Source organism: Penicillium concentricum (genome assembly GCF_028827145.1).
Source record: "Penicillium concentricum strain IBT 3081 chromosome Unknown utg000001l_segment0_segment0, whole genome shotgun sequence".
In the NCBI taxonomy this organism is placed as follows: Eukaryota; Fungi; Ascomycota; class Eurotiomycetes; order Eurotiales; family Aspergillaceae; genus Penicillium; species Penicillium concentricum.
In genome coordinates, this window is record NW_026622754.1 from 1,754,315 (window position 1) to 1,776,287 (window position 21,973).

General features: G+C 48.4%; 7 protein-coding genes across 7 annotated transcripts; 3 read left to right on the forward strand and 4 right to left on the reverse strand.

Annotated features, from left to right (window-relative positions):
- Nucleotides 1-609: 609 nt before the first annotated feature.
- Nucleotides 610-834, forward strand: N7517_000665 (uncharacterized protein; the record flags this gene model as incomplete). The annotated part of the gene is made up of 1 exon (XM_056718395.1): nt 610-834. One exon carries the CDS (start codon nt 610-612, stop codon nt 832-834), a length of 225 nt encoding a protein of 74 aa, XP_056582530.1.
- Nucleotides 835-1,843: 1,009 nt separating this feature from the next.
- Nucleotides 1,844-4,284, reverse strand: N7517_000666 (grainyhead-like protein; the record flags this gene model as incomplete). Its single annotated transcript, XM_056718396.1, has 5 exons — nt 1,844-2,154; nt 2,210-3,396; nt 3,461-3,997; nt 4,065-4,208; nt 4,271-4,284. 5 exons carry the CDS (start codon nt 4,282-4,284, stop codon nt 1,844-1,846), a joined length of 2,193 nt encoding a protein of 730 aa, XP_056582531.1.
- Nucleotides 4,285-8,872: 4,588 nt separating this feature from the next.
- On the reverse strand, nt 8,873-11,393 carry N7517_000667 (zinc metalloproteinase family protein; the record flags this gene model as incomplete). The annotated part of the gene is made up of 4 exons (XM_056718397.1): nt 8,873-8,969; nt 9,025-10,892; nt 10,960-11,055; nt 11,115-11,393. 4 exons carry the CDS (start codon nt 11,391-11,393, stop codon nt 8,873-8,875), a joined length of 2,340 nt encoding a protein of 779 aa, XP_056582532.1.
- Nucleotides 11,394-12,601: 1,208 nt separating this feature from the next.
- Nucleotides 12,602-13,784, forward strand: N7517_000668 (uncharacterized protein; the record flags this gene model as incomplete). Its single annotated transcript, XM_056718398.1, has 3 exons — nt 12,602-12,661; nt 12,796-12,940; nt 12,979-13,784. 3 exons carry the CDS (start codon nt 12,602-12,604, stop codon nt 13,782-13,784), a joined length of 1,011 nt encoding a protein of 336 aa, XP_056582533.1.
- An 806-nt stretch (nt 13,785-14,590) lies between these two features.
- On the reverse strand, nt 14,591-17,035 carry N7517_000669 (putative DNA ligase I; the record flags this gene model as incomplete). The annotated part of the gene is made up of 1 exon (XM_056718399.1): nt 14,591-17,035. One exon carries the CDS (start codon nt 17,033-17,035, stop codon nt 14,591-14,593), a length of 2,445 nt encoding a protein of 814 aa, XP_056582534.1.
- A 123-nt stretch (nt 17,036-17,158) lies between these two features.
- Nucleotides 17,159-19,828, forward strand: N7517_000670 (RINT-1 family protein; the record flags this gene model as incomplete). The annotated part of the gene is made up of 5 exons (XM_056718400.1): nt 17,159-17,305; nt 17,365-17,612; nt 17,666-17,971; nt 18,025-18,169; nt 18,221-19,828. The coding sequence occupies 5 exons, from the start codon at nt 17,159-17,161 to the stop codon at nt 19,826-19,828; spliced, it is 2,454 nt and encodes an 817-aa protein (XP_056582535.1).
- A 272-nt stretch (nt 19,829-20,100) lies between these two features.
- N7517_000671 (pyridoxal phosphate-dependent decarboxylase family protein) lies at nt 20,101-21,889 on the reverse strand (the record flags this gene model as incomplete). Its single annotated transcript, XM_056718401.1, has 2 exons — nt 20,101-21,759; nt 21,845-21,889. The coding sequence occupies 2 exons, from the start codon at nt 21,887-21,889 to the stop codon at nt 20,101-20,103; spliced, it is 1,704 nt and encodes a 567-aa protein (XP_056582536.1).
- Nucleotides 21,890-21,973: the final 84 nt, after the last annotated feature.

The window sequence follows — 21,973 nt, forward strand, 5'->3', positions numbered from 1 at the left end:
AAAACTGGCGAGACGCAAGCAATAAAATAGGAAGGGAAAGGTTGCGATGGCAGACATTATCCGGTACACCTGTACGAGTACGATGTAGCTTGCAGTCCAGTGTTCAGCAATCTCGTTGTAAACTCGGGATTGTGCTCCCCTTACCAAACAGAAAAGATGTTATATCAGAGATGTCATTGCTATGTTATATACGTTCTTACCCCGAGGTCTGTACTAGGATTCACACTTATAGAACCTGGGTCGGATATCTCTACTTGATAAGGACATAATATGACATGTTCCTCGAGAAAAGGAATCATACGAAAACGAAAATTAAGGTTCTTTTTATCAACTAGACTGATATTCCAGACCTGGCCATCAAAATGGATACGAGTACGAGTGCGGAGTACTCCATACTATCTCATGATCTTCCAGATCACAATGGAAAATAGAAATTGATACATCTGCAGTGTAACCGATAGTAAGCGCCGTAAGCATGTATTACAAAAAGAGGCAAAGAGTGAAAAAAAAAACTCGAGTCATGTACCATACGACCTAGAAGTGGATGTGTGCTCGATTTGGAAAAACTCGATAGGGGAAAAACTCTCGATATGGAATAACACCGAAATTATGACCCAAGGTAAAACTCCCGATGGTTCCCGAGCCGAAAGCCACCTGGGCATTCCAAGGTTGGTTGGTGGACAAGGGGAGAATGAGCTCGTCCAATCAGAGATTTTATACAAACCCGAAGCAACGGTCCATGGGATTTTGACTGCCCACCTAGGCAATGGGTTTTCAGCACCCGTGCTCTACCAGGTTCCTGGAACCGGGGATTCCAACCTTGGACGGGTATAATGACGTTCCAGCTCCAGTCGGGGTGTTTTGTGGACTTTTTGTGGCTGCGAACGCCACAGTCCGTTCCGTGTTCCTAGGACACAGAATATGGACAATGAGGCGTTTATTTGCTTTCTGTTATGTGGGTTTATACGGGCCAGCCCGATTTGGGAGTTTGAACGTCAATCATTCTCGGTTAACGTGAGGGTTTTCAATGCCGATAACTTATAACTCGAACATGATTGTTCCAAGGTTCCTTAAGGTGCCAAGGGTGATAGTACTAGAGATACCCTGTGTTTAAGATAGAACAAAGTACGAGTTTTACATGCAAGATAATAGTTGAGGTAGCAAGGTCATCGTATTCTGCACCTGCGTCAAAGTGGTTGACTTGTAATCCTATCTATATCAAATGATCCAATGCCCGTGCATATGCACACAGACATAGACGTGGATAGAGATCGCAGGAAAAGTCGAACGTTCAAAGCTGGTAAAGACCAGCAACCACCAAAAAAAAGAAAAAGAAAAAAAGAAAAAAGGGTTAATCGAATGAAGAGCTGGAAAATAAAAAAATGGAACAGGGTATCAACGTCGTATGCTTGGCCCTCGATTAAATCGGAATAATAACCATAACAAAGATATCAACAGTTCCATGGCCCACCGACTCATATACCGTCGTAGTGGGCACGCAACGCTAAGTTAAACGAGAAGATCTCAAAAAAAATCAAAAACATAATATAACAGGGTATCGTTGCTCGGAGACTCGTTTATTATCCCCGTGTTCAACGCCCTGAGAAAAAAGAAAATTGAATGCCGGCCCATTGACAAAGGATATATGGAAACATGAAATAAAAAGACGAGTGCAACTGGTGCACTCGGGATGAAAAGTTCGTGTGCGTTGCGGCAGACCAGGGCGCAAGCACCACAGTGGCTGGCGAGGTGAGATGAGGCGAGTTGAAGAGAAAATTTACTTTTGCATTAATTTCGAAGTTGAGAGGCGGGGGCAGGGCCTTGAGATGTATGCGGTGTAGGTTTAATAGGTTAATTTGATCTCAATGGCGGATCCTGGTGTGCCAGGAGCGCTGCCATTGGGACCTGATGCTTCGATGTCGACGATCATGTCTTGACCCTCAGGAAGATGGCGGACGACATCGTCATCAACGAGGACTCGCATGCCTTTCTCATTGGCATGCGTGATATTTGAGATTCGCATCGGATCGATGTGATATTTCTCGGTGATTTTTCTTGCGAGGTCTCGAGCGGTGCGTTCCGTCAAATAGATTGCACGGTAGTAGTCCTCTGAGCGCTTCGCATTTCCAGTAAATCGAACATAAAAGCAGGCAACTGCGAAGAGAATTAGCAAGGACTTTAACGATAGGGTTGCGCTCGAAAAACTTACTCGGCTTGGGGAGGCGTTCCACCGGAGGCCGGTAGGTCAAGTCTACACCCACGGCCTCTATGAAACCCCTTGAGACTTGGTCGCCAGAAGGAATTCTCTGGATGGTGGTTGGGCAGTTTCCTAATCTGAGTGCTTGGGTAGGCGGTGAATTCGAAGAAGAGGTATTGGTGTTGGGCGGCGAGGGCATCATTGTCTCCAATTCACGTGTGCTTGAACGGCTCACATTCCCATAATGAGGGGAATCGCCATCACCTAATAGCTGAATAGGATATAGGTCGGGATCGTCGAATTTTTCACCGCGTAAGCCGAAAATGCTCACTTGGCGAGTAGATGAGAACATCTCTTGCATCATAGATAACTTGGCTTGGAGATCATCCTCCAAAGAGACTTTCTCTGGCGGAGCTTCATCCGAGTCCATCGACCAAGTTCGCTTGTGGCTAGACTTCATAGGGATGTCAGATCCCTTGGCGGTAGCAGAAAGATTGTTGCCTCGTTTGCGCTTCGCAAAACCACCACCCATTTCAGCTTGGGAGACTTGCTGCTTAAGCTTATCGATGGTCTTCTTGACATGCGCGATGTCATTAGACAGCTTCCGCTCAGCACCGTGATCTCGGAAAAGCTTTACTTTGCAGTAAGAAAGCTCCATATCACGCGGTACACCTGTCTCCTCGCCCGGGGATAAAAGCTCGGTTTTGGCGCACAGTCTGACGGGAATTCCCTTTACACCTTTGGAGTGGCTGAAATCTGTGGAAAGGAAATTAAATCGCACGGGAATGTTGCAATCCGATACGCCAGTCGCTGGATTGGCAGTCCAAGTAACGCAGAAACCGTCGACGCACATACTCTCGACTTGTACCTGACGATGTCTGTGGGCATCACTGCCTCCTTGTAAAGGATCCACATATTCAACGGCTAATAATTTTCCGCCCCTTTGATGGGCTTCGGTGGTACCACGACCTTCCTTCCATAGTTGCCAGCATGTTGATGGTTTAGCTCGTTGTTCTTGCTCTTCGAAGGAAACGCGGACGAATGTTCTATATCGAAGCGGTTCGTGGTTGATCATTGGGGGGTTTGTGTCGATAACTGAGAGGTTGTATGCTTGGCCCTTATTAAGATAGGTCACGGGGATTTCACTCTGGTTCTTCACCATGGCGGTCGGTGCTCGTAGAGAAACATTGAAGCGGAATCTAGAATGGAGAACGCGGTTAGCATTGGACAGAAATACCCCTTTTATCAAATCATCCAACTCACTTTTCGCCCTTGGCATAGGACATGTCACCAGCCATTTGAGTCGGAAATTCCGCAGAGCCCGTCACGCTGGAGGCTGTTTCGGCATGTGCATCATTCAGGGAAGAGTCATCGAGAGTATCATCCATGGCGTCATATCCAGTGTCGCGGTGCATGAATGCGCTTGGTGCATATGACGGCTGCTGTGTGTATTGATTCATGCCATGCATTGGATTCATGAACTGCGGGTGGAAGGGCTCAAAGCCATTGCTGTGGTGATTGTGTACAGCTGACATGCTCGAGAGCGGATTGACCAAGTGCATTCCTGTTGGAGTATGCAAATCGCCAGCCTGATTATGGAACATTGCGCCCATTCCGGCAGAAGTTGGAGTATAAAAGCTTTGGTGGTGGTTGGCAAGAGGCATCATGGAATATGAAGCCGATTCCATCCATGAAGGCGTCAACCCCAGTTCATGCATATTTCGAGGAGTGCGGTCGTTGTTGGTGAGGGGGAACTTGAGATCATGACTCTCCATTTTCACATCGTTGTTCTCGGCCATTCTGTGAGAACTGCTTTGTTAGTTCCAAACTCATACCTTTCACCTGATAGAATACATGATGTACATACCTTGAGGACATCAAAGTTTCTGCTGCCCTCACATTGTGCGAGTCTTCAGTTGACAAACCCGGGCTGTCTCGCCGAGGGACAATGTCTGAGAATGCTTGCTGGAAGCGACTGATGAATTCACCATCAGGCTTCTGGGCGTTCTTCCTGCGCAGAGAGACAACGTTAGAACCCATTATATTATTGACTATTTGAGCATAGCAACTCACCGGCTGTTAAACATTGGGATCTATTTCTTCACTTGGCTCGGGATGAAGGAAAGAAACAAGATACGGCCACCAGCAAATTGTGGCCCGCTGCTAGTATGTAGATTTGACGTGCTCTGTCTGGTGTTGCGGGTTCAAACTGTGAATTGTCGAGATTGGAGAGCCTTCGAATGTCGTACGCAGTGTTCGATACTTCGAGATTGAAGCCGTCAAGTGTCAAATTTGATCTAAGAAGGATTTCCTCTTGAAGGAATGTGCAAAGGACTAGATCGGAGTGGATGTGAAGTGTGGTCAGAAATGGAAGATGGTGGAACTAGACCAAAATGGAGGTAAATAAAGCTGGGAGCTCCGAAATTATTTTCTCGAAAAAAATAGTAACGGAGTATGTTTCCTTCTCAAGGTTCTTATAAAAGATTGGAGGAAGTGATGTATAATTGGAGAGACGAGGGGTGGAAGGAGGGGAGATGACGATTGTGTTTTAAGGGAGGGGATTATGGAGAACGAAGAAAGATTTGGTTAAGGATGGTACGGTCAATGAAGCCCTCCAATGAACGATCTATAAGAGATCCCACAAAAACTGTCATCCACTGAGCCACAGTGGACTTTCATAAAAAGGGGGGCATTGGGATGTGCTCGGAAGATTTTAGGAGTAGTGACCTCGGGAGGAGGAAAGCTATCGCCACCTAGAAACCGATAAGAACAGGGGGACCACTTTCGGTAAGAGGCGCTTTTTCTTTTTTCTTTTTTCTTTTTACTTTTTCTTTTTTCTTCAAAAGAAAATTTCCTCATATGGACAAACAGCTAAATTTCAATGATATATTTTGTGATGAATAAATTGATTGGTTAATAAAGGAATAAATTATGGAGACAGCTTTGGAAAGAGCAGTTACCGAGCCACGGAAAGCCCTGCAGGTAAAGTGGAGAAAACCAAAGCGAAAGCGAAGTGTAAATTTACGTATTATATATTTCGTGATGGCTTCAATGTTACGTCTACAAAGTAGGTACATACGTACTAGCACATATTTCATATTAGACGTATAATTTGTATACAAAATATATATCTTACTTGCTCTAATTTTGATAAGTGGAAACATTTCATACTTAACACCGTATCCACCCGACACTATGCGATCAATGCTCCCCCAGTTTCTATCATATAATAGCATCTGTGTCCTTTCTAGGCATCTGTATAGGGCATCTGTGGCGCCAGGTAGTGTAGATTTTTGTACTCCGTACGGAGTACCGAGTAACACGGCTCTTATACTACTACCGTTGACGTAACAAATCAGAATAGTCAGGAAAGTTTTCCAAGTCCCGCTGTCATTAGGTAATGTAAGGTAATTTACTCGGCCCTCTAGGCAGGTGGAATGGCAATTCTGCGTTCTTGTTGGGTGTAGCCGTAAAGATACGCAATTTAGGGTGATATGTAAATGATAATACGAAATATGCTGCAACGTCTATAGCCTTGGCTCAATAATATAACCATCATCCATTGTTCAAGACTTCGCATGCATCAATATCACAGCCACATATATCTAAGGTTTGGCCTCATACTCCGATATACATTGCACAACATACAGCATATTTCAGCCACACTGAAGGAGTGTGGAACTGTGAACCTCTGGTAGTTAGGCGTGATAGGTGGCCGGGCCGGCCGGATCTGCATCCAAAACTAATGTTGTTCGGTTGATCATAAGTTTTTCCATTGGAATCCATTGGCTGGGCCCGGGATCTATCAATTGAATCAGTCAAGTGCCTACCAAACATTCAAATTGATGTTGATGACCTCATCTTCGGTCTCTCCCGGCCTTCGGTCTCTCCCGGCTCAAGGCCCAAGAATTGGAAGTGTTGACTGAGCGATTTAGTGGTTCCCCTATACTGCGCCAAAACTGCAGCCACCGGCGTCTTATCACTTTAGACACATATATACACCTGTTTACCAACATGGTCTATAATAGCTCATGTGATTTATACTTGGCAGTACGGAATGTAACTAGGATGTGCCACCGATACAATAAAATACAGCCACATACTATGTTAAAACATAGCCGGTGAACAGAGCTCATTGCTGGAAGCTGCACCCACCAGTAATATTGCTCAATTTACTCTTCGACGATCAGCGGAGCACGTGCTGTAAAAATACATGTCGTTGTGTATGTACATACCTGGTATTTTGTACCTTTCAATTTAAGTTATTAAAGCTAAAGCACGGAATTCGTAAATCCATTTCCAAAACTTGTAAATTATATAAATTACTAGCTTAACGTATGTATGAAGCCAAATCCCGGGGTTTGAACGTCCTATCCAGACACTCCGTATGGAGTACATAAACACGCTAAGTTATCAAATGCGAATAACCGAACGCCTTCCCCACCTACATCACCCTTAGGGTCCAATTAAAGTTAACGTAACGGCTTTTCCTCCGCGAGATTACGGTATGTTGTATGATAGCAGTGGAAGCCACATCGTCATAAGGGGACAATCTCGGTGTTATGGCAGGGGGGAATGGGTGGGCTCTGTAGACGGCTGCGTTGGAAAGGTCACATCCACAGTTGAGCAAAAAACAAAAAAAAAAACAAATTGTGAAGTGTAACGAGGATCATCTACTATTAGAATTCATGAATCAATCGGAAACGGTTGCTGTATACGGTATACGGATGATTATTGGTCAATCTGGATTTGATAGAAGGATCGGGGAAAGGAGCTGCTAAGCCACAATAAGTACAATGTACGGAGTATGTTGTACAATTCGAGTAAAGTTCGTTGGGCTACAGTGCTGATCGGTTACATCATCCACACAGGGGTACAATATCGAGCCTCTCTTAAAAAAAGGAAGTACTTTTTACAGAGATTTGGCCAAGTGCCGAGTGGTGGAGATGAAGTGTGTAAGCGGCTGAATTATCCACCCCTGGCCGAATCCACCTAGTCTTAGACAAAAGAAAAAGAAACCACCCAAAACAGTAATTCAAATATGTCCATCGGAGATCGGCAATGGGAGAAGAGAGGGGCCGATCTACCCTGGGCTGACGGTGGTGCGTGCTGTATAGCCAGTTAGGGCTAGAAACGGTCTTGCCACCTCGATTTCAGGCATCCGCAGCTCTTGAGACATTAGACAGCTTACGCAGCTTCGCATTCTCAATGGTCCGTGGGTTTCCACTTGCTCAATTTAAGCATCAATGAGATGTAGTACTTTGTACAAGGTATCTTTGTGCACATCACTCCGTATTGCTAAACTCTCTTTGAGAAAATTCAAAAGTTCATTGGCTGCTTAATCTGCTGCGGTCATAGACAGTACACTATGCACGTAGAAGAATGCCATACTGGTGTATTGAGTGTTGTCTCTATGACGCATTCTAATCCACATTATTGGCTCTGGTTATATTTTCCGAAGTTCAGATACATACCTACAATATCAAATTTCCCCGGGCCCCGGGCCGACCCCAGCGAGGTTCCGATATGACGAGCCCTAACTATGTACGTAGGTATCTCCGAGAGATTGGCCGTCTCTTATTTCACTCCACAACGGGAGAATGATCCTTGTCCGGATTGGCCGGCTAACATAGCCGTTTTAGATTAAAAGTGCTAGACGACATCATAAAATAAGCTATTCCGTACACAACGGACATCGTAGTTACTTATGATGGCTCTGGCTTAGGTTATTGGCCATGGGTGAATTTTCCGCAGACTCATTGACCCATCTCTAGGGCTGTTGTACAATAATAAACCAAATCTAGGCCTCCTCCACAAGTATACTAGTACATTCTATATATTTGCCACGAATAGAGATTGTTAGCGTGAGGGGTAATCTTTATTTTAGAGAGGCACTTTTGACATCAAAGCGCGATAAACGCCCTCGAGGACCTCGGGAGTCTGGCGTGTACATGTGGTTTCTTTAACTGTAGAAACTTGACAAATAAGGCATCAATGCATCTGTCTGAACAGTAACGTTAAAACCTATCTACTCAGGAGAGTGACCTCTGGCCTGTCAGTCCCCAGCAGCTACTCTACTACAAAGTTGTAGGATCGGGTTTATATCTTACACGGTTGGTTAATTTACTCTTTGAACACTATTCTCGAACATTGATGGTTTCACGATATTACTCTCTATGAATTATCCAATATGAATGACGTCCCTCTTTACAAGATGATCCAGTAGTGCCATGTGGCCATCGGTATGCTCAATGATTACCAGTAAGTGTAGTGCCCCGGGAACCTGTATCGACCGCACCTAGGTCGAAGAAAATATCACCATGCATACATGCAACCCTAACACGCCCATGACGCCAATGTGGGAAAAAACAAAAGAAAACATATAGACACAGACAAAATCCGACAGAACCTCGTGTATGTAGTGGCCGATAGCCGGTTCTGGAAAGTGAAATTGCCTGTTCCCAGATTAGGGATGAAAAGAGGGTAAAAAAAATGCAGGAATATGCAGCAAGGCTTGGAAGCCGTTCAGAGATGAATGAGGATATCCTGCAGTCAGTCGTAGCTCGCCATGCTATACGATGGCTAGCCGGGTTTGGGGCTAGCTTCAAAGTATGGACATGAAGATGAGCTCCGAGAGCTGGAGGAGAATGAAAGTTGTGGGACAACGAATTGCTATCAGTGCTGGATGATCAATGAGAATCCATCAACCCATGATGCACAGGAGCCAGAGATTCCAGCAATCTTGTAGCCCAAAGGAGGTATTAAAGTGTGGCTGTTTGAGGTTGGTTAGCATGCTTTGAATATTGCGAGGTAAAGAAAATACATACCCTGAGCCACCGGTGGGATTTCCATAGATACCGGATTTTCTCCCCAGGCTCGTGAGAATCTCGATTCCATCGATCCAGAGACCAGCTCGGACATAGAACCCAAGCAGAATTTCACCACGGCGAGTATCAAGAACAAACTCATCACCACCAGGTTTGCCTCCACGCTTGCCGAATAGCTGGCTGGTCGCGTCCTCGTAGCAGAACTCAATACCATCCACTGCGTAGCCATGGTAGACTTTGATCGATGTCAAGAGCTTTGTTTTGATGAAAGCACATTCCAGTAACAGCTGTTCTGGCTCACTGCCTTCCATCGCCGACTGGCCTAATCTGCCACTTTTGTAACCAGACTGGCTTTTGGGCAATTTGACGACAGAATTCTTCGATTTCAGATCGCCAAGATTCTCAACAGTGTAGCTGCCCAGTGAACCAGAGCAGACAACCAGACGAATGTTCTTTTTCTTTTCTTTTTCGGTGCCATACACACGCTGGCGAAGTTCGCTCTCCGTCACCGCGACTTGTCGTGGCAGTCCGTTGGGGCTCGACTCGCTGTTCAGGTACTCAATGAAGTTGTGGCACAAGGTATCACCCTCGGCATATAGTTCCATGAATGCAATCCCCGACGAAGCAGTGAACAATATCTTGCCATTCTCAACCGGCCACACCTGGACGCTATCATCCGAAGTGGGAGAAGCGTCACTTGGGAGTCGGAAGCTGGGGTGGAATCGGAAGCGTAGCGCATCGAGGCGATGCCAGCTACACTCGTCATTGGGCAAACACACCTTCAACCCTTGAGCCTTTGTGCGCGTTGAGAAGGGCTCTCGGGTCAGGAATGTTCTGTTCAAACGCACATAATCGCGAAGCATGACTCCTGACTCCTGGTGGGGACATCCGAAGAGATGGCCCACCTCGTGGAGGTGAGCACCGATGCCCAGGTTTGCTGATTCCCAGTTGGAGCCCGCGTCACCACAGTCATTGGCGACGTGGTTCGTATCCGTGCGGGTGCAGTCCGAGAACGCATCCACGACTTCTTCCAGACACGATGGATAGGTTTGGAGGCAATGAGACCCAAATATGGCCATTTTAATATCGTCGTCGCCCGAACCTAAAGCCGCATGGCCGGTGATCATCTGGGATGCGGTATCCCAATGAGAATCGAGGAGAAGGACGGAGACGTATTGCTTCTGGCCGGCTTGGGGCTGGAAGTGATTTCGCACCGCTTCTTTAGCAATGGCGAACAACTCGTCTTTCTTGTTGGCTTTCTCGTTCTGCTGGGCAATATTGAGATCTCGAAGTTCAGCCACTGTTTTCTCCGTGCGGACTACGTGGATCTTGGCCTCATTCCGCATCAGGCCTTGGGCCAAGTCCCGACGGCTCAAGCTACCAGACTGCCACTCTTCCTCGAATCGGAAACAACGCCGCCCGAAATTATTGCGGTACATCTGTTCACCGGTGAAGGCCTGCCAGAGATAGGCTGCCATGCGGTACTTTCGAATCGCCATTTCCAACCCATTTCCTTCACGCTCTACTCTTTCCGGTACTGCGTCGTATGTGCCATCTGAGTCTTTCCCTAGGAGAATCACTAGCTGTAATGGCGGGTTGTTGACTAAAGGAAGATAGTTGATGCAAATCCAAGAAGAGTGAATGGCGGGGTGGGTGCTGCCCGTGGACAATTTCGGCGAGACAAAGTCAAAGCGAAGGCGATTAGGACCGGGAACTAGATGAACGAGGACTTTAAAATGCGATGCCGTGACGGGCCAGCCGGTCGACGGGAAATTATCTTGGTGGTGATAGACGGTGACGTTTCCGTCTAGCGGATGTTGCCTTGGGTCGCCGATTTGACCGTACACTAGCAGCACTTTCTGATTGACCTGCACGACAGTCAGACACCATTTCACCATAGACACTATGTGCTCTTCGATTCCCAGGTCAACATACCCATGAATTATCAGCCACAGATACGACTCTCGGGGCATATGGCGAGACGGGAGCTTGTGATCGGTACACGCCATTGACGGAGGACGAGCTACTACCCTACCAATCGATTATAGTCAGTATAGTCAGTGGTCAGGAATGACTACGGGGGTACGTACGATCACGCTGTTTCGCTGAGAACCGGGGACCAGATGCCCCGGTCGCTGTGTAGATGGGACCACTGGGGTACTGACTGCGCTGCTCGTTTCGGATTCATTGAGAGCTGGCAGACTGGGGGTGGAAAGAGTTGGTCTGATCGATGACGGTGGAGTGATGGAGTTATGGGAGGCAGTGTCGATGGTAGATGATGATTTTGCGGAGACTTCCTCCACACTTTGAGATGGAGTCTTGTGAAAAGTTGCCTTTGATCGACGCCGTAGGTCTTTGAAGAACGGCATGACGATGTTGGGAGAAGAGGAAAAGACAGGGTATTTTTTTTCCCGAGTAAATAGTCAGGAACAAGGTAACCCGTTTGCGGTTGACGACGAATCGCCCCGCAAGTCACCAGATTAAGGGGAGAAAAGGGGATAAATTCCGATTCAAGGTGATTTGAGATGTTGAAAGAAAAAAGCTCTCATCAGAGATTGCCCTCTTAGCTCCAAAAAAAAAAAAATTTAAGGAGCACTATGTACTTAGAGCACTCTAAAAAGCCTCAAGGGTATATTACGTACCCTCTCTCAACCTCGTTATCTCAAACCCTTTTTAAGTCGCAATGTTTCAGTGTGGATCTGATCGCACTAATATCCTTAGCTTAGATCTTGTCTGAGAGCTCTCACATACCCTGTGACCACACCGGCATGCCTATGTGGCATTATTATTATTCTAACGTTTCAGGGCCTGGCTCCCTAAGCTTCCTAACGTTATGCCACATTTTCTTTTTTTGGTACGTGGCTAATCTAAGAGGGTTCCTAGTTTCTAATGGGGATATATATAATTACAGCCCAAATCCGAATTGAGTTATTTTCTATGTATCCATAGGGGTTTCTCGATATTTTCAGGGTTTTGGGCAGACTCCGTACATATGTTCCAAGTACACAGTATAAAATGCTTTCGGCGATCTTAGAGCATACTGGCTTCATTCTCAAGTGGATCGGAATTTGTGGCTGCATGCTTGGTTTCTATGGGGATCCCGGAATTCTGCAGGAAAACACTTTTCTTCTCTGAGGCTGAGTAGACTGGATAGAAAGAAAAAAAGGTAAATGATAGATCGATTTTGGCAATGATTAACACATAGAATAGAATAATTGAACTGGTCAAGATTATATAGACTACATACATAGAAGTACATGTATAGTCTACATGTACAAATATAGGCATATGGAATAATTTTAGAATAATAGATCTAGAACAGAGATTCACAGTTTGAAAACATTTAAAAACAGATGTTCTTTTCCAATGTCCGTTTGATACTCTTGAGCGAATAGAAATTCATCTCTTTCAGCTGTCCCAATCTGTTCAAGTGCTTCTCCAGGATTGTTCTCGGACTTCCCGCATTTCGCCAATCTCCCTTCCCTCTCGCCCTTGCTCCCCCCCCAACCCCAACATCGACTCGAAAACCTCTTGACTTTTTGCATAGCGGTGTCTTGTTTTCTGGGCTCCTGATACAATGCCTCCATCACAGCCGGGCTCGGCAGAAAAACCGATCCGCAAAATTGATATCGCCCAGGTAAGAGAACGAGAGAAAAAAAAAGAGAATCCCTTGAGATACAGTCTTGGCTGTTAGTCTAAATACTTGCATCCAAATGCTTTCAGATGATCTTGTTGGCGATGTGGGACTGACTCTGGATTCTCTTCGCACAGGTTTCTCTCAGTCTGCAGGATCGATTGGGTCTTGCCAAACTCAAGTACCAACACGGTCGACTGCATGGCCTGAACCCGAACCAGGATGGCAGACCCGTTCTTGAGAGTGACAAGCCTTCCGACTCTTCATCCGAGTTCTCACGCAGTCGTTGCGAGACCCCCTTCACCTCCCCCCCCTCCAAGCCTCCACCTACTCCAAGGAACTCCCTCGATCCGCCCGCAATAAACATGCTGCCACCTTCAACTCTCGAGTCATGCAGCCCATGCTCTCTGCCAGTCGAAAGCGCCTCCGATCTGACTCCGATTCCGAACGTCCTGCCAAGGCCCCACGGGTCTCGTGGAAGAGTTCGCACCGGCTGCCCGAATCCTCTCCTGGCATGAACCGGCACCGCCCGAGCCGACGCCCACAAGCCCCCTTCATGTCCGAGGCTACAATCCCGGAGATGTCATCGCCTGTATATCCTAGGCCGTCAGAAGAGATCGACCCCGACTTGCCGCTGCACAGTTTCCAGACCATGAGCTCGGTCGTAGGCTCCTCCCCTCCACGAACCCCTCCTCCAAAACACATGCGATTGTCCCGCCCCCAAAACCACGAGGATGGTGCAGATCTCCTCTTGTACCTCGCCAATTCTCCGACCCCAGCCCGGGTTGCAAGGGGCAACGGAAACCACGCCTTCCCACCTTCCACTCCTCCCAGCCAGCACGCAGTACTGCCAGGCATGACACCTACACTGGGCGGTGGCATGTTTGCCAATATCAGCACACCAAATCAGCAATTCAATTTTGCTGATTTCGTGAATGTCACCCCTAGCCCAGCGCAACCAACGTGGGATGGCCGCACCCCACGCAATCCTGCTCGCACGCCGCTTACCAGCAACCGAAAACGATTGAACTTCGATGCTCTGGTCCCTCCGAGCAATTCCAGCCCTCGACTTCGTGGCAAGGAAACGGGGTTGGCGTTACAACTCGGCGGCGAACTGCACCCATGAAGCCTAGCGTTTCTCCCTCCATTTTCTCTTCTCTGTTCATTTTTTTATTGCCTTACCTCCCTCTTAAACCCCGTTGACGACTTTCTTATGATCATGTTATGAACACATTGTGTTCATCCCCTATGTAATTTGCCCTCTTTCCGCAGTGTAGGGGCTTGCTCTTTCGATGACCTGGGTCTCGATTGGGAATGCCTCTACCCGGACTTGCATCCACCGGCGTTGTGTTTTCAAATGCTTTACTATCATGTCTTGCATTACCTCTCATTCATCAAGACTATACTATACGTCTTGCCTTTTCTATGTCATTGTTTGTCCTCGGCAATTTCACTGTTGACCCCTATCTTCTCTTTCTTCGCACCCATCATGTCTTCTGAAACCCTGGATCCCAGCATGCTTCTGATGAGATTGTTTAATATTTCTGCATGGCTCTTGTCTATAAGATCAATTGGAATATGTTGAGAACATACATGTACCTCAGCTCCCACACACCTTAGCCCTTTTCTTATTACATTGGCCTAGAACACCAGATACACATCTAAATCTAAATATGGATCACTTTCAGCCCATCTCAGCCTAACACAAACTTTCCTGAGCAGTTAGACGTAGTCAACCCCTCATTTCTACGTCCAACCCTCGCGTCTTTTCGCGTCACTTTCGCGTTGTACTTTAAGAGGCTTTAGGCCAATCAGAGGAAGTCACATGTGATGGCTTATTTAGCATACGAACGTTAGAACGTTAGAACAGCAAGTACTCCGTAGATATCCAAATTACGACATGTACCCTTAATATTAGTTTACAAAAGCTCTCTACTCTATTCCCTCTATACCCTCAGCTTCCCCAACCTCCACCCCAACTTCCCCAGTCCGCTCCATCTGCTTCCGCCACAACAACGCCAAATAATCCGACGAAGTAGCCTCATCAATGGACTTATCCTCACGAACCTTAATAAACCGCGGAAACCGCAGACTCAATCCCCGCTCATCACTAACCAACCCAATAGCAGCCGGGTACGTAGGACTAAGCGTGATATCCGCAAAAGCCATTTCCCACACCTCGCACGGCTCAAACCACACATCCGGTTCGCCGTGGTACTCGACGTAGCTGGGACGCGAGATGACGTTCGTGTTACCCGGCGCGTACTTTTCTTTGTGACTTTGATAGAACTTGTCCGTGAACCCGGACATGCATTTTGTTACGGCTTCCAGGGATCCGGTTTCCGGGTTGCGGACTGCTAGCAGGATCGGGGACCACCATTTTGCTTTGCGGCCTTGACCATGCCACCCGGCTATTGGGATCAGGTCGAGGGTTTCCGAGGAGGTGCTGTAGTCCTTTTTTACTTTTAGCCAGGATTCAAGACGTTTGTCTGGTTCGTAGGTTGAGAGGAGGGGTTTGCGTCGGGTGGGTTTTTCTTTGGGTTCAGTGGGGGCTGTTTCGTTGAGGTTGGCTTGATTGTTTGCATTGGGCTCGTTGTCGAGGAGTTTGACCATGATTCCCTCGCACTTGACGTCGATGGCGGATTTGAAAAATTCAAGGACTGTCTCTGAATCTGATGATGTTGCGTCCATGCTCTTTACCCAGCCGAAGTGTTTTGGAATCTCCACGAAGAGACTGCGGAGGAGTTCGCGGCGTTCTCGAAAGGGGCGATCTAGTAAAGGCTCGCCGTTGAGATACATAAGGTCGAATGCGAAAAGACAGACGTTGACTTTGATGTCTCCAAGTTCAACGTTCTTCTTTGCACGATTGGTTAAGACTTGAAATGGCTTGAGATCGCCGGTCTCGTGGTCCACGGCAACTACTTCGCCCTCTAGGATAAAGCTGGACACGCCTTCTCCCCGTATTTGGGGGACCAGGGAGACAAGATCTGGATACTTCTCCGTCATGAGCTCGAGATGGCGCGAGAAGATGGAAACTTTCCCTTGCTCGTCGCAGTGCACCTGCGCACGTTGCCCGTCGTACTTGTACTCGCAGCTGAAGTCTCGGCCTTGGAGCTTTGTCAACATCTCTGATAGATCGCGTGTGATGCTGCCCAGCATCGGCCTTAGTGGAATGTGCATGGTTAGGCCGCATCTGACCAAAAGTTCTTCTGTGGGCCCGATCTCTAATAAGCAGGGCACCAAATCATTGTAGTTAGGATGTCGAGCGTATGACGCTTTGACGATTTCTTCCGCATGGCTGTAGATTTCCGCAAGCTCGTCTTTTTTCAACCGTGCAAGTTGATGCGGCGGGCGGACCTCGGAATCTGCCCTGACTGGCTTGGAATACAAGACAGCTCGTGCGAGAGCAATCAGCATCGTAGTTTTGACCGCGCCAATTCGTAGATTCTGCACCAATGTCCGGACAATGTATCGACTCTCCTCGGCGCCGCGCGCATCCTGTAGAAGCTTCTCGACGATCCTCTGCTTGGTTTCCTGACTGCCAGGTCCTTTGCTAGTGGCGATTTTCTTCAGTGACTGGTATACTCCCTTGATCCTTAACGGCTTCGGCTTCACCAGAGTGAATGATTGTCGCTTTTTGGCTTCGAATGCAACATCTCCTGCATCGCCGTGCTTATCATATAAGGTCTTGAGCCCTTGGTTATTGAGACCGTATATCTTTTTTAGTGCTTTGGAGATCGAAGAGCCTCCCAGGCCTAGCTCTAGTTCATCGTATGGAGGCGATATGGAATTGGTTGCTAGCCACACAGCAGGAAGGATACTCGAAGGGTCCCCTTCAATCAGAACCCGAAGAAAGTTGACCAGCGTATCCACAATCTTTATTCGGCTGGTTGTCGCATTCGCCAGGACAAAGGCTCTTGTTAATAAAGCGTAAGAAGCATCTCCGCCTTCGCTTGCCCAATGCGACCGCAGTTCTGCTGCGCATTGACTCGCATCAAAGGTCTGGGGGCTTTGATCCAGAGGAATAGCAAGGGATATTGTATCCTCTGTGCCTGCTGATGACTGCAGTGAGAGGGTGCTCTTCTTTGGTATCACCGCCGCTACCCGGGTTGAAACAGGCGAGTCTAATGTAGATGGAGCTGGATTGATCTGCTGATCTGCTTCTGTATCTTCGGCAGGAGTGCTTTCATTTTCCTGCTCATTCCACTCAGCCTGTAGCTTGCGCGCAAGAGCTTCATCGGAGAGAGTTTGCTCAGTGACATCGGGGACTTTTAGATCAATTTGCTCGGTGGTCTTTCCTGTAAAGAATGACTTAATACTGCGCTTTGGCGGCGATGATTCTCCATTTCTTTTCCGCTTCTTGGCTGGACTGGACATTATTCAAGGTGTTGATAGTGTAAGAGCTGGTTGCCACCTGCTGCGGAAGACGTCAGTCCAAAAGGCGGAGATCAACATTCGCGACACCTTGCGCTTCCGCAGTCAAGTTTCCTCCCTTCCACAATGGCGTCCCTCACAGAATTATCTTCGCATGAGCGGACTCGTGTTGAAGATTATTTAAATGACAAGATTCAGGTTTCTGCCGATCTGGAGAGTTTAGATTCGCTGCTATCCAGTCTACGCGCGCAACAAGAGCTCCAGCGGAAACAGGTACAGCCCCTCACCCCGACCTTCTCTCTAAACACTGCTGATGCAAACTCGCAAAATAGCTAGCGGAAGCCAGCGAAGCACTCTCAAATGCGACAAAAGCATCTAATGACCATGCCGAAGCTACTCGAAAGCAAGCCGAGGCGTTCACCGCGGAGCAAGCGGACATCGACCGACGATTAATGGCAATCACACAATCCGAAACCAGTGATGATGCAGTACACAGCCTGGAAAGGAGCATGGAGAAGCTCCAGCGGCTTGAATTATCCAGGGGATATGTGGAGTTGCTCAAGGAAGCCGAGGAATTGAGGTAATGCCACATTCACCAATCGTGAGGGGATGGATACTGAGACAGCAATACAGCAAGCAAGCTTTGGCAGACATTGCCTCCGAACCACGCGCCGCTCTGAAGCCATATGCCCGACTACGAACCATCGTCGGACTACTGAAGGACGCGCAGCCTGCTGCTGAGGGAGCGGCCCCCCATCTTGTCGACTACACAGACAAACTAGCCTCCGCATTGAGACAACAGATGAAGAAATACTTCAGTGACCGACTGCAGAAGACACTTGAAGAGATGAAATGGCCGACAAGACAACTGAATCTTACCGACCAGCTCTTGGCCCAGTGGAGGCAAGATGTTGAATTGTTGATCGACCTGCAATTACCGTATGATCAGTCTCTCCATGCCCGGATGCACATTCTAACAAGTTTCCTTTTAGTGAACTTCCAAGCCGTGATGTACTAGCTTCTGGACTGAGCTTCGAGCCACCAGTCCTGTTCCCATTAGAGGTTATGGTGCATCATCTGGATCTCCGATTCAAATACCACTTTAGTGGAGACAAGCCAACAAACCGACTGGATAAGGTAATGTGGTCCTATAACTACGCAGAAACAGTAGTCTAACCTGGATTCTAGCCGGAATATTTCCTCTCGCACATAATGGACCTTGCCAACCAATTCGGCGGGTTTTTCGTCTCTTATATGCAACCCATCTTCGATGAAAGGGCCGAAGCAGTCGGCCCAAGTCTGGAATGGAACTTTTACAATGCATCACATAGTTACATTACTGCATTGCTTCCTATGCTGAAGGAGAAGATCAGCTTGTTCCTCCCTCAAATCTCAAACTACCCTCAATTGCTCAGCCACTTCATTCATGAACTAATGAACTTTGATAACGAGATCCGAGAAACGTGGAACTACACGCCAGATCCATATGCGGACGACAATTGGAAGGGCATGACCTGGGAAGTGTTGACCAAACAGGGCTGGTATGATCGATGGCTTCAGGTTGAGAAGGACTTTGCGTTGGCGCGATACAAAGATATCATCGACACCGCGGACAGCGGAGAAATCGATTACGATGGCATGGAGGCCACTGCAACGAAACCAACAAAGGCTGCAATTCGCGTGAATGACCTTCTCGAAACTATAACCGAGCGCTATCAGCCCCTATCGTCTTTCAGTCAGAAGCTGCGGTTTCTCATTGACATACAAATCACGATTTTCGATCAGTTCCACGAGCGCCTTTATTCTGCACTAGAGGCCTACCTCGCGATGACGTCGACGCTTGGACGCACTGTACAGGGAGCCGACGGCCAAGCCAGCGTCGAGGGTGTCGCCGGGCTGGAGCGGCTTTGCCGGGTTTTCGGAAGTGCCGAATACCTCGAAAAGAAGATGGAGGATTGGAGCAACGATGTGTTCTTCGTTGAGCTCTGGTCCGAGCTTCAAGATCGGGTTCAACAAAACCGAGACAGCGGTCGCAATGTAGCTGGTACTATGTCTGTCGCAGAGGTAGCGTCGCGTACCTCACCCGCAGTCGCCAACAACGGCGCCCACACCTCGACCTCATCCGATGGCGCCCTCTTCGATGAGACGGCATCCGCCTACCGTCGTCTCCGGCTTCGCTCAGAAAGTATTATCACATCGACCTTGTCCTCCAATATTCTCGCCGCTCTGAAGCCATACTCTCGCGTATCCACATGGGCAACGCTGTCAACCCCCTCTGCCACAGCGACGGCATCTCCCCTCTCACCCACTTCTGAACTCGCCCATGCAATGCGTGTCTTGTCCACGCAGCTATCTTTCCTCTCTCGCGCACTGGGAACTGCGCCTCTACGACGAGTCTCGCGCCAGTTGCTGCTGTCTATCCAAAGCTACATCTGGGACAGCATCCTGACCAAACACACATTTTCTGAGACTGGAGCGACTCAGCTTGCTAGCGATGTCGACCATCTCTGTCACGTTGTGGATTCTGCACTCGGCGCGTCTAGCCAATCGGGCATCTCATTCCGAACCATCAAAAAGCTCAGCGAGGGGCTGCGTATCCTTTGCTTGAGTACGGCCGAGCAAGAAGGGGACGTCTCTGCAAAGGAGGACGCGGCTTTAAGACTATGGGATGTGGAGAAGAGGCTGTTTAGGGATAATGAGAGTGCACGGGCTGTACTTGCTGAATTAGAGATTGACTCTCTATCTGAAGCTGAGGCTCGGTCCGTGTTGGAACGTAGGGTCGAGATTGGCAGTTGATGGCTTTGATATCGCTCTACACCCAAGCTATTTTCCATGCACAGAATTTATCACTACTGTTTAGGTAGGTATAGTTCGAAACTATACCGACTGCTCTGCAACCTCCATATTGGGCTCCGAGATACTGGCTCATCTTGTTCTTAGGGTGTCAAATTGATACACAGCCTTATATATTGCACCAGATCTCCTGTATGTCGTATCCCGTATCTCATGTCCACAAGCTCTACTCTATATGCGCAAGTAAATCAAAAGAAAACAAATCACGCACCTGCTCAAACGCGATGGACAACAGGGCCATGTCCACGCTCACCAAGCCGCTTATGCGGAGCAGCCGGGTTGCTCGCCTTCAAAGTCTCAATAATACCAGGACCAACCTCTTCGATGGCGCGGACAAGCGAATCAACCGTCTCCTTGGTGGTTTGAACATTCACCACGCACCGGAAGAACTTTCCATTCCCAGCCGCATCCTCATCCTCATCCCCACTGGGAGGCGCAAAGTCCACCATGAATCCCTTGGGAACGATCGCATGCGTCACCTGCTCAGTGACCTTGCTGTTATTCTTCGCGCGCTGTGTCTCATTTGAGACCAAGCCGCGCGGGTACACGAACTTCCCGCCGGGGGCGTAGTAGAAGCACACCTGCAGACATGGCGGGGGATTTTCGCTAATAAGAACGAAATCGGGGTGTTGGGCGACGGTGTTAGCCAAGTGCGCGGCGATATCGCATGCCGAGTCGATTTGCTGTTGGTAACCCTCGTTGCCGTAGTATGTCCAGCCCAAAAACAGCTTGAGGGAATCAGCACGTCGACCGCATTGGAGAGTGAGGTCTGCCAGGTCCCAGACTTCCGGCGAATCAACTTCCAGCTCGGATTCGTTCTCTGCGGCGCCGTTGGGAGCGGGCTCGTCTTCTTCGTTGTGGAATAGATATCCTGCGGGAAGGGTGTTGGCCTTGTGGAACTGGCGCATATCAGATGCTAGCAGGTACGAACAGGTGACAGGAACGCCGAGCATTTTGTGCGGGTTGATGGCGATGCTGTTTGCTTTTTCTGCGCCGGCTAGCTTATGCTTCTGGCGCTGGGAGAAGACGAACGAACCGCCCCAGGATCCGTCGATGTGGAACCACATGTTGTATTTTTGGCAAATGGCTGCAATTTCGTTGAAGGGGTCGAAAGAGCCAAAGACGGTTGTGCCGGCGGTGGCATTGACATAGAACGGCGTCCGGTCTTCACTCTGCGCCTTCTGGACCAGCTTCTCAAGCTCGGCTGGGATCATACGGCCGACTTTGTCAATGGGGACGGGCCAGACAGCACTGCTGCCGAATCCGAGCATCTGAGCCGCCTTTTCCACGCTGTAGTGGCCGTGCGCGCTTGTGAAGAGCACGAACTTGTACCCGCCGTTCCCGTCTGTTTTCGTGCTTGGGTAGAGGTTATTGCGCGCGATGACGATGGAGGTGGTGTTCGAGGCCGATCCGCCTTGCACGGAAATACCGCCTGCTCGTGGACCGTTCAGCCCGAAGAGGTTCGCCAACCGCTGGCCGGTATATTTCTCAATGACCGTCAGCGCAGGCGACACTTGGTAGACGTGGACGTTGGTGTTCAAGGTAGCGAGGATGAGCTCTGCTGCCACGCCGGGCGCATTGGTTGACGCATACAGCTTGTCCAAGAAGCCCTGGTGCCAGGTGTTGACTGAGTATTTCAGGACCTTTTGCAAGACCTCGATGAGACCTTCCTGCTTGGTGCCTTTCTCGGGGATCTCGAGCTGAAGGATATCCCGCAGCTCTTCGGGCTTCTTATAATCTACCAACGAGGTTCCAGCCAGTCCGGTGTGTCCATTGGTGCCGTTGGTGCCGTTCTTCTGTCTCGAGGACCCGACAGAATCATTGTCTGCGGATCGGATAAACGGGATGAGAAGGTCTTCCACTGCTTTAAGAAGCTGAGCAAAGTGACATTGTTAGTATCAGAATATCGAATAAAGAATGCGGTGGAGTGCAGATCATTTCGATATGGAGTTGACTCACGCTTTGCACTTCATCAGCACGGCTGGGCTGCGCAATGCCTGACATTTGTACAGATTGTCACGTTCTAATATATAGAAATGCAAGGAGACACCTAGTATATGCAGAAGAAATGGAAAAGAAAGAAGGCAG